The sequence below is a fragment of the Vanessa cardui genome, chromosome Z, assembly GCF_905220365.1.
Source record: "Vanessa cardui chromosome Z, ilVanCard2.1, whole genome shotgun sequence".
In the NCBI taxonomy this organism is placed as follows: Eukaryota; Metazoa; Arthropoda; class Insecta; order Lepidoptera; family Nymphalidae; genus Vanessa; species Vanessa cardui.
The window spans coordinates 15587077-15599403 of NC_061154.1; the positions used below are offsets into that span (position 1 = coordinate 15587077).

The 12327-nt window shown below is 37.1% G+C and overlaps 1 protein-coding gene across 1 annotated transcript in view; it reads right to left on the reverse strand.

Moving 5' to 3' along the window:
- The window catches only part of LOC124543224 (protein furry), a 134098-nt gene that overhangs the window by 20403 nt on the left and 101368 nt on the right, over nucleotides 1-12327 (reverse strand). Inside the window, exons 33-45 of the mRNA XM_047121356.1 lie at nucleotides 10684-10856; nucleotides 10168-10284; nucleotides 8856-9025; nucleotides 6963-7058; nucleotides 6265-6453; nucleotides 5952-6118; nucleotides 5037-5295; nucleotides 4219-4341; nucleotides 3098-3201; nucleotides 2673-2885; nucleotides 2119-2316; nucleotides 1574-1753; nucleotides 720-848 (exon numbers count right to left, since the gene is read on the reverse strand). Coding sequence (XP_046977312.1) covers nucleotides 720-848; nucleotides 1574-1753; nucleotides 2119-2316; nucleotides 2673-2885; nucleotides 3098-3201; nucleotides 4219-4341; nucleotides 5037-5295; nucleotides 5952-6118; nucleotides 6265-6453; nucleotides 6963-7058; nucleotides 8856-9025; nucleotides 10168-10284; nucleotides 10684-10856 — 2118 coding nt within the window. The remainder of the gene's footprint in view (nucleotides 1-719; nucleotides 849-1573; nucleotides 1754-2118; nucleotides 2317-2672; nucleotides 2886-3097; nucleotides 3202-4218; nucleotides 4342-5036; nucleotides 5296-5951; nucleotides 6119-6264; nucleotides 6454-6962; nucleotides 7059-8855; nucleotides 9026-10167; nucleotides 10285-10683; nucleotides 10857-12327) is intronic.

A 12327-nucleotide genomic window follows, 5' to 3' on the forward strand; every position in this document is an offset into this window, starting at 1 on the left:
TAAGTAAAATATACACTTTGTACGTTTTTTTTTTCGAATAAACAGCCATATAATTTAAGGCTATTTGACAATGCGAAAAATAAATTGTGAATTTTTGTAATCGGTGTATATTATGAATTTAAAAATGGTTATTTTCTACCAAAAGTTGAAAATAATACTTAATTTATTCAAAAATCCATTAATAAAAATGCATTTTTTCAAACGTTTGTCACGTGACACAAAACGCTCCTGATTGGCCGGGCTTATGATGAACTCACTTTCTTGTAAACCTTGCTTTTCTTCTTATGTACCACAGATTAAAATACATGAAAGTGACGTCACCGACCCCATTGCAGCGCCATATTGTCTAATTAGCGTTTTTGCGCACTATTTAAATATAGAATATTTAATATGATATTTTTCGTCAAATATGTACTAGAAATAAAAAAACACAGCTTTTACTGGGTTCCTAAACTTCTACTAAATAATATAAAATGTATGTTAAAAATCAGTCAAATAGCCTATTGAGATAAATTTCAATTTTGCATCGAAATCGATATTCTCAAATATGAAAGAAGCCGTCTATTCATTACATTTTTTTAGTGTGTGTGTGTGTGTGTGTGTGTGTGTGTGTGTGTGTGTGTGTGTGTGTGTGTGTGTGTGGGTGGGTGTGTGTGTGTGTGTGTGGGTGGGTGTGTGTGGGTGTGCGTGTGTGTGTGTCTGTGTCTGTGTGTACTCACGTCGATAAACTTCGCGACGGCTCGCAACAGGTCCGCGTTGACGGGCTGAGCGGCGGGCGCGTTCAGCTCCACGTAGTACAGCATGCAGTGCAGGATCGACAACACGTGCAGTTGCAGCGTCACCGAGCCCTGCCGATATACACGATCTCCATTGGCCAATGACCATGACCACTCGTATAAAGTAACGAGATATTATCTACGACTTTAATTACCACTTATTAGTTGGTAACAACAATAACAACAGCCTGTAAATTCCCACTGCTGGGCTAAAGGCCTCCTCTCCCTTTGAGGAGAAGGTTTGGAACATATTCCACCACGCTGTTCCAATGCGGGTTGGTGGAATACACATGTGGCTGAATTTCTATGAAATTTGTCACATGCAGGTTTCCTCATGATGTTTTCCTTCTTCGCTGAACACGAGATGCATTATAAAGATAAATTAAGCACATGAATCAGCGGTGCTTGCCTGGGTTTGAACCCGCAATCATCGGTTAAGATGCGCGCGTTCTTACCACTGGGCCATCTCGACTTTTATTAGTTGGTAACCAAGATGGAATATGCCATTTCTTATAGTATAATATAAGAAATGGCATATTTCTTATATTATAATATAATAGTTCAAAATATCGATAGAAAAATATTCAATGGCACATTTTAATAACCATTTAATTATAATATACATTATTATGTTTTCATTCGAAACATAAATTATTGCTTTCAAATAGACAGTAAGGATTGCTGGTTAAATACAAATTTCTATTTATACTTTCCAATTTGGACAAGCATCTTTATATATGTGTGTTTTGAGATATTCAAACAAACGCATAGAATCACGTTATCATGTCATCGCTTACTTTCTCCAGGACTTCGACAAGGAAGGCCAGCATCTGCAGCGAGAGGTGCGAGTACGTGTCCCAGAGGTACTTCACCACGCATTTGGTCCACTGGAAGCTCTCCTTGCTGAACGTCCTCCGGGAGTACAGCGTCATCACCGTGCCGAGGTTCTCGAGCTTTTTACTCTTTTCAGCTGTAAACTAATTAAATTGACAATATATTAAACATATAGTATCGGTAAATCAGAAAATTATAACATTCTTTTATATCATTTATTATAGACCGGGAGATGATAATGACAAAATATTTGGTCACTTGTACCAGTATGGCGGTTCTTCAGGGGTCTAATTACGTTAAGGCAAAAAGGAAAATTATGGTCATACCGCTCGCACCGGCGGCCCAATCGCGTGGGCTTTAATCGAGCGCGTCGGAAAAATAACGAGTGTCGAACGATTTGTTCCACAAAAATGCTTGTCATCGGTCTATTATTCGACATTATTAATATGAACCCAACAAAAAAATATGTTTATTGTATTAGAACAAATAATTTCTTCAATTTTCATACCTGTGCAATGTGACAAGCTGCGCGTACGCAGAGTTCATTGGCCTCCTCGTAGTGTAGTAACATGTAGGGCAACAACGCCACTACGGTCATGGGGAAGGCGAGAGACTGCGTGGGGTCGATGACCGGCAGCTCGAGGAGTGGGATCATGTCCACCAGGACACCGACCACCGGCTCATACGTGTTCGGGTGGGTGCAACCCTGGCGATATTACACATATAATCTATTATTAAAAACACTTTAATTAACAAAAACAAAATGTCAATAATTTCACTTTTAAATAAATTAGACAGTACTAATAACCCAACCATTTCTATTAAAAAAAAAAACTTCTTTTAGAATCTGAGCTAAGTTTAACTGAATTTTTAAATGTTAAAAAAAAAGTAACTAGTGATTTTCTTGACGGTTCTTTTCGGTAGACTCTATTTTCTGAACTAGTTGTAGCTTCACTTAATATAGTTGTTAAATGACGATTCAAAAGTATTTGGAAAAACCTACTTGGAAAAAAGTATATTTCGTATTGATTTGATTAATTCCACTACAAACAAAAAACTAACCTTTAGCAGCAGCGAGTGTAGCGATGACGGTCCATGCGTTCCGTGGGCCTGTGTTCGGTCCAGGCGCTCCCTAGCATCCGGCCGGTCCAGGGGTAGCCGAGCCATGACCCTTGACAGGAGTCTCACACCAAGTAGGAACTCATGCTCGTAGTCAGATTCCAGGAGAGAAGCGCCGACCCAGAATAGTGTCGCTAGGATCGTCAGCTTATCGTCCTAACGAAAGTATTATTATTATATTACAAGAATACATACTAAACGACAACAGGTTTAATTAAACATAATGACTGAAGTTTTAAAGGATCAAAGTATAAAAAGGGATCATATTAACTCTTACTAAATGATATTGAGATTCATAGCTTCTCAAACTGTGTAATATGTAGATGCGTTACTTTATATGTAATAATAATAGTGAGCAATCAACAAACCTGTGTCGCGGTGTCGCCGAGAAGTTTGAGAGATTGTGCAGAACGCGAGCGACATAAGTTCGAGCAAACACCCTTCGTCGATTCGCAGGGTCGGGTTCGTGGTTCTGCGATAAAATAAGACATTTTGGAATAACATTGTTTAATCTCGTGACTTTCACGATGTTGTCGTTTATTCATTATTTTATAGTTCATAGTAAATATGTGTATTACGTACGATGCGTTTAAATTATTTACTTGGTGGTAGGGCTTTGTGCAAGCCCGTCTGGGTAGGTACCACCCACTCATCAGTTATTCTACCGCCAAATAACTGTACTCAGTATTGTTGTGTTCCGGTCTGAAGGGTGAGTGAGCCATTGCAACTACATGTCCTTATATCCCTTATAACATCTTAGTTCCCAAGGTTGGTGGCACATTGACGATGTAAGTCATTGTCTATGGGTGATGGTGACCACTTACCATCAGGTGGCCAATATGCTCGTCCGCCAACCTATACCATAAAAAAATGTATGTTGTAATGTATGCTGTAATTGTAATGTAATGTTGAGTGCATGTGCGTAAAAAATCAGGAACATTTTTTTTAACTTCATTTTTAATATTTTCAAACCCGACATCATCATTATCATTATATAACAAACCAAGTCGCTTACCGCCGTTGCCTGTCCCTATATCCGCTTAGATCTTTTAAATTACTTAACGGATTTTGATGGTTTATTTTAATATATAGATTGATTCAAGAGGAAGATTTATATATATAAAACATGCACAATATATTAGAGAAATACAGATAAATTTAGTTTCTAAAGTGATGTCGTAAGATATCAGTTTGTATTGTCTAATGACTGAAAAACTGTTAACATTCTGTAGCAAACTTAGTATCAGCAATTTTTTAATTTTAGTATTACTTATAGGACTAAAATATATTATTAATTGTGCTAACACTAGGACAAGATAATTGTTACTAACAAAATGGACATGTGGTTTGAAATAAATAATTCATTATTATTAGCAGCCGTGCGTAGCCGGGTCGCTAGTGTGATGCACAACTAGACCATACTAGTTAAATCTATGTAAGTTTACTGTTATAACGTGTGTGTGTGTGTGTGTGTGTGTGTGCGCGTTACCGTGCGGCTGCTTCTCAGCGGAGGGCGGCGCGTTGCTCTTGCGCACGCAGTACGACACCGAGTAGCTCGTGCTGCGCGTGTGGTTGCTCACGCAGCCGACGCACACGCCCGGCGACCGCTTGCCTGAAACGCGACGCTCTCGATAATATATACTACTATTCTAAACACGTCGATGGAACACGATGTTTATAAGCTAATAATAAAATGAAAGAGAATAGTCTTTGTGGGCCACATCTTAAAATATAAAATAACGCCAAAATTTATAAAAGTAAAATGTAAAAAATGGAACGGGACTATGAGTCCGTGGATGTTTATTTATTTATTTATTTAATATGGAACTCCAACACAGGTACATATGTAATACAAAAAATACAAGTTTAGACAATAAAATATTAAATGTACCTCCAATTATAGGAGAACACAACATGCACTTATAAAGTATTGAACTCTAAAACAAAACTTGTTTGTTAATTAAATAAAAAATAAATCAAATGTTGTAGGTTGGGTTGACCCTGAAATCACGGTCTGTGATAGAAAGAGAGGGAAATATGTTTCTTACGGTAATCACTTTTAAACTAAAGTAGAAGCGAAAATATGCTTCTTAAATTAAAGATCTGGCTTGTTCTTGTATTCATTTCCAATGTGACTATAACTTGTTATTTAATATTCATACTAACATCAACTATAGGTAACATTTACATGTCAAGTTTACAAGTAAATAAAGTTCATAATAATCATTTAGAGGTTTCATGTGTATTATATCTGAGTATGCATCGCCTTAAATGTGGCAGCTGCTTAAGTAATCCTCATTATCTCACCCGCAGCGTATACGTTTCCGTTGGGCTGAGGTCCGCCATCTTTGTTGTTCAAATTCGGCGTGCTCTTGAATATGTCACGCATGTAGTCTAACGGTCTGAAGTTCGACTCGAGAGAATCGACGGCCGCTTCCAATGTGAGGAGGAGTTCCGTGACGTAGCCCTGCATGTCCTCCCCCTGTTCAGCGACAGTTTCCACCAAGCGGGAGAGAATGTCGGAGACCATACGACCGGTCATGGCGACGCCGATGAAACGAAATACCTGGAAAAAGTTTGACTGTAATTTCGTTTCTGGTTAAGCAATATTCACATGGCACCTGATAATTAACAATTGTAAAAGGTCGGCTCAAACTAAAAACAATTAATCAAATGTTCTGCCGAAAGATTTCAGTAAATATATTATTTGTATTATTTCAGGCGCACGATGGCTTTTATTGCTCTGCAAGACGTCTGCGTGTAAACAAAGTCAAATTACATATCACGCGCTATTACTGACTATTATTTAACAGAAGAATAAAAATAAAGGATAAACCGTGTAACCGTGCTGCTGTATATGGTTTATTTACTGTTTTATGTCATGATATAAAATTACAACGAATAACTAATATAATATACTTAGTGGTAGGGCTTTGTGCAAGCCCGTCTGGGTAGGTACCACCCACTCATCAGTTATTCTACCGCCAAATAACAGTACTCAGTATTGTTGTGTTCCGGTTTGAAGGGTGAGTGAGCCAGTGTAACTACAGGCACAAGGGACGTAAAATCTTAGTTCCCAAGGTTGGTGGCATATTGACGATGTAAGGAAAAGTTAATATTTCTTACAGCGTCATTGTCTATGGGTGACGGTGACCACTTACCATCAGGTGGCCCATATGCTCGTCCGCCAATCTATACCATAAAAAAAAATAATGAAGTTACCTGCAAAGATCTCCCCGCGTAGTGTCTCGAAGGGCACGAAAGGCCAAGCTGCAAAGCGGTCTGAGCCCAGCGCTCCGATATTAGCGCGTGAGGCAGAGACTCGCGAAAAATCCGAAGTGCGTGACGAAGGAGCGTCGACATCTGCTGGCAGCTGCGGAGACTCCACACTGAACGATAAACACATAGATTATACACAGACGTAGCGTTGGTCAAACAGAAGCTCTGAAACGGTAACGACACACACGTTTTAAAACAGTTAATAATAATTCTATGGAAATCAACTTAAATGCTTAACGACCGTTTTCTTATTTACCTTTGGCAGTGATATCTTCATACTGCCACAGCGGCATGTGCGTCGGTCTACTCGCTAAGTAGTGGACCATGGACTTGATGACGTCAGCCACAGGGAGCTCTGCCGTCGGCGCCTCGGGCTCCGCTTCCGGTTCCTGTTCCGTTTCGCCAGTTACTATAACTGGCAGCGAGGGATAATTGTCTGTTTCACCTGTATTAGTTAAAAGTAATACCTTTTACTATTACACACGTAGATCAATATAGAAAAAAACTAAACAACAACTTCATCCTGTAAATTTCCACTGCTGGGCTATAGGAATCCTTTCCCTTTGAGGAGAAGGTTTGGAACATATTCCACCACGCTGTTCCAATGCCGGTTGGTGGAATACACATGTGGCAGAATTTCTATGAAATTTGTCACATACAGGTTTCCTTACGATGTTTTCCTTCACCGCTGAGTACGAGATGAATTATAAAGACAAATTAAGCACATGAATCAGCGGTGCTTGCCAGGGTTTGAACCCGCAATCATTCGTTAAGATGCACGCGTTCTAACCACTGGGCCATCACGACTCGACATATACCTAACAAAGAACATATATGTACAGTGTACATATTTGTGTATAAGTAGTAATCTTCGTTGTAAGGCGACGTTAAAACAGTTACCGATGTAATGATTAATTTCTGGTATCAACAAAGTAGGGGCTTATGGCGGTTTACCTTCGGGCGTGACCTGCGGGTCGGAGGACAGCGAGCGCACGTGCGAGCGCGGCGAGTGGGCGCACTGGGGGAAGTTGTCGAACACCGCGTCCGGTTCTGTCACATATGTGTCCCTCTTACAAAAACGTACGACAAAACACGTATATACGCGAAAATTAAGTAATAACTCGAATCCGACCTAATGCAAGAATCAATGAGATGGCGAAAAAGAGTCATCGAGATTTAGGGGTAACAGACTTAGTCAAAATGATGATCACTACAGCGTTTTAGGACTTTGATTAATGGGAATTTTTAATAATTGATTTTAGAAGCAACGACGAAAATTAATGACGAAAGTTAGCCAAAACTGTATGGCTTCAAAAAATAATACATATTGAAGCTGTCTATAATGGTTCACACACACATTATGTTACCAGCGACAAGTATGTGTTTTCGAATTCAAATAAGAGTTAACGCTAAAAAAATAATCCAAATTTGATGTTTTTTCAAACTACATTTTATGGAAATAGTGTAATAGTTATTATATAGTTATATGGGTTTAACTTTCAATGTCTCGTTGTAATAATGTACCCAATACGACTGAGCCGCCTATTGCGCTATGCCAGAGAACTTTACACGAGTGTCAGCAACAACTAAACAAAGTTACAACTTCATCGGTCAAACAGCGCCAAAGATAGTCTTCGCAACAGATGTATCAACATCAATTTACATCGATTAGCTAACTGCTATTTCTCGATATGCGTTGCGTCTTGCAATCTCATTAATACGTTGAAGTTAATTACTTCCTTTTAGAACCACTTGCTCTTCTTTTAAAAGTCAAAGACATGAACAACAAAGTAAAATATAAATATTTCCATGTAATTTTTATTTATTATTTTAAGTATATTAAAGAGTAACCGCCGCAAGAGTTTTATCATCGAACAAAATGATACTCAGAATAAATACCCACAATTATAAGCTCGAATGATAAACAATTAGATGCCTTTTCTCTAACTCTTACAATTATAAAACGAAATACTTTGAAAAAGTTTAAAGAATTTAGTTTCGTGCTCACCAACAAAGTGGCAACGTGCGAAAATTACTTACTTAGCCCTGATGACCAAATACACAAATCGTAATTGAGCGCATGATCTTGTAGCCAGTCGTAACAAACAGTATCAATCAATTTGTGCCTGTGCCCTCGCGAACGCACTGCTTGTATAGTACGACACAACTTAGATGTAGCATCGGCAACAAAATTACTATAACCGATCACATCCAAATCGAGTACGCTATCCCAAATTATCAATGTTTATTTTTTATGTGAATATGATCTTTACACACACGTGATAACTTGTAATATCGTATGACCTAATATATTAGTCAATTTGACATGTCGATTTACATGCACTTGCTTTCTCGGGTCAAACTGACGCGGGACTCTATAGCGACGAATAGCGTCGAATGGCGCGATAGGGAGCTATTTCTATTGGTTGTATAAATCGGTTATATTGAATTTGCCGATTCTACATCTAAGTTGTTTCGTACTCTACGTCAGCACTAATAACCGATTTAACTTTCACTTAGTGATCTCAAAGTTGCCTCTATCTCGATCTGATAATCTATTACATCATATTGGCAATGATTACGAGTTAAATAATAATCAATGCTACCAAATGTTTTTACAAACAGTTCGATTACCTCTTAAATACGCATACACTTAACTTACAATTAACTTATTGTCTCAAGGAATTCTTGATATAAAATATAATTATTACTGACTCATATTCTTTACTATAATGTTAATATATATTTATGGCTATATAAAGAAAGAAATGCATGTAACATTTTAAACAATAATTGTTTAATATGTCTAATTAACTCTTAATAAAACTTTTCTTTTTAATAGCTTACCGGTGAAATTATGTGGTACCAGTGGCAAGGGTGGGGGTGGTAGGCCAAGACCCAGCTGGGCTGATCGAGCGGCCAGCAGCACCCGCGCGATCGTCAGGTGGTCGTGGTGAGCCGCCACGGCGACCAATAGATTCAGTAGCAGCTGCCGGCAGTGCTGATGGACTATCCACCTGAGATAGAATCACTCGTTAATCTTGGTGCGTGACAAGGACAAACATATTGGAACAAGACACCACCAGTAACATTATACAACACAAAATTGTATAAAAATTGGGTGACCAATTGTGTTAAAAACATGCCATTTTATGTAATTATAATATTATATATCATGTAATAATGATAAAGTATATAACATAATATAATATATGTATATGATTTAGAGACAAATTCAATTATCATTGTATTAAAATTGATATCATTAACATTTTCAGACGTATTTTCAATATGGATGTCATTCAAAGTTTCATTGTACATGTCCGCGTTGTATAGTGTGTATACATGTCAATAAACATAATACAATTTCTGGTTGATTTACATTTACGTGATTCGACATCACCAACGCCTCCTGGCTGTATCTCGGTCAGTCTGTGCGGGATTTATTTCAATGGAATTTATAATACTTAGACAATTCATTTATTTATACCGACAACTTACAAAACATACACCATTTATAGGTTTTAAAATAAAGGTAATTACATTTTTAGCTCAGTGTTGTTTCAATTAAAAGTTATCACGGCATGGAAAAGGACAGTATTTTCTATTAACCTAACACAACTTTTCTTTTACTACTTCTATTACACAAAAGGGGAAACAAAAAATACTACCAATAATAATAATATATAAAATGTAAATTACTAAAGACAATAACAAATTACCAACTTATTACTATACAATTAAAACATGGTCAGTAGTGATTTCATTGTCTTGTGTGTGTTTTATTAAGTTAATACTTCAAAATTCGTGTAATTTAATCATATCAATTAACAAAATTATAATTTAATATTCGTCTAAATTTATTTTATACTAATTATTTGGTGTTAGGTGTGTAAGCCTGTCTGAGTAGGCAACGGCCCACACATCACTCAATATTTATTCCACCGCTAAGCTTCCAGCTCTATTTAGCATTAGAGCGTTCCATTCAAAACTGCGAGTGAACCAGTGTAATTATATTCACAGGGGACATAAATTATTAGTTTCAATGTAATTATCTATTCAGTGCCAATTTTAGTAATCATTAGGTAACTTATCTGTCAATGCCAATGGTAAGATGTATTTAAGTTACGTAAGTTAACCTCGCAAAGTGTGCACTTGCCTGGTGTGGTCCATGCCCAGGAACACGATGTGTAGCATGAGCGGCACATGTATGGACCAGTCGAGCTCCACTCCATCCAAGACCACATCGCAGAGCAGCATCACCGCTACATTGCACCTATGTCATCAAATATACTGTGTTATCAGCTGTTTATTAGCAGCATTAACAAAACGCAACGTCATCTCAGCTCAACCTAGACCCTATTCCAATCGAAGAAGAAGCAACTATAGACAAACCTTATATTTACTTATTCCGTGCGATTTGCTTATGTCTCTGGCCTAGAAACAGACAGTTGCTTGTTAATATATCTTTAGATATAAAACAACACTATAGCACTTCACTATATGTAACAATTTTCATTTCAGTTACAAAGTTCTATCAAAATATAAAATAACATCGCGTCGACTAAGTCATAGTATTTATATTTTAGCTTTACTCCTTTTGTGGTTATGGAATAGATGCAATAGACTATAGATACTAATAATATATTGTCTATGATAATATTGTATTACATACCTGTGGAAGCCGGATACTGGCTGGTTTGTGTCGGGGAGGTATTCAGTGAGCAGAGCAAAGAAGCCTCCGTACTCCGGCATGGGTAGGGGCCGAGGCTGCAGCGAGTCAACGCGGGCTTCTTGCGGGGTACTGGGAGCGCTCACTGCACCCCCAGAATCACCGCACATTCCCGTCTGGGATCAAATTTCAATAAATATTTAGAGTTAACTTTAGAAAATCGATAACTGAATTATTAGCTGAAGTTTAGAGCTTTGTTTTGATACTGTAAAAAAATCTCAGCGAAGGATTTCTGCGTATTTGAGTATTTTTCAACATTAAATCTATATGTTTTTCTATTTATCTATCTACATTGTTTTCCTCACGTGTCAAATCTCCGCTTTGAAATTTGGCACAAAAAGCTCACACACACATACAAAACCTCTCGCGTATCTATGCATATGTTTACACATGGAGGTTTAGTCCCGTATAACAATACCGATCGCGTCTTCCAGCAATGCAACTCGAAAAATATTCAAATGCGCAAAAGAACCTGTGTATTCGTAATCGTTTCATAATTCGAAATCATTAACCACGTAAAACTTGTATTTTACCATTTTGCATGACAGATGATTTACAATCAAAAACTTCAATATGTTAATTGAAACTGACCGTTTCAGTGATCGTTTAATTTTAACGGTGTAATAATTTACAAAGATTAAATTTTTTTAAATATTACTCAACTACTTTTTTTCAAGTTTGGTATTTATTTTGTATATAATAATTGACAAATTCAAATTATTTTAAAAAATTACACACTAGCGGGTCCATTTCTTATAATATTATTATCAGGTATATACACTTTTTTGAATACTCATAAAAAAACTAGCTCATATACAGTTCAGGCATAACAGGTAGGAAATATGAACAAAAATAAAAGGTTGTCTGGAAAGTTCGTCTGTTTTCGGTAGGCTGCATAATAATAGCTCGGAACACGTCAGATGATTTAGAACGACGTAACATGGTTTTTTTCAGGTAGGGTTTAACTCAGCAGTGAGATTATCTCGCGAGCTCTTAGCCCGCAAACTTCAATCAGAAGGTGAACTGGCAGAAATTGTCACGTTTAAAAAAAGCGTTATGCCTTCTCCGGGCGACTATTCCCTTTTTTTCTATGTCTTTTTATATTTTACACGTATATATAACATTATTTATACTTGTATAGTGTAAATGCTCAATTATCAAGGGATTTTATTAACTATTTTATTTCTTATTATTCTATATTTTATTGCGTCTATCATTTAATAGATAATATACAGCGAAACGAACGTCATTCCAACCGAGTAACCCAGATCATACAAATCACTACATAGATATTACAAGTTTTGAACTACGCATTTTGGAATTATATCAAGCTCTTTGATGGGTAAGGTGAGGCTTTGTACCCACGAATTATTTTACTAATATTTTGCCATCATGCCGCTAAAAACGCTAGTGTTTATTTATTTATTCAATCTATATTGCGTTCAAACTAAAATATAAAAATTACAATTTTGCAAGACAAAAGTTGCATGAGGCACAGGCGGCCTTATCGCTAAGCAGCGATAAGTAATTCCAAGACTATCGTCTCATATGCAAAACTTAATTGAAAATTTTAAGACATATTCAAAA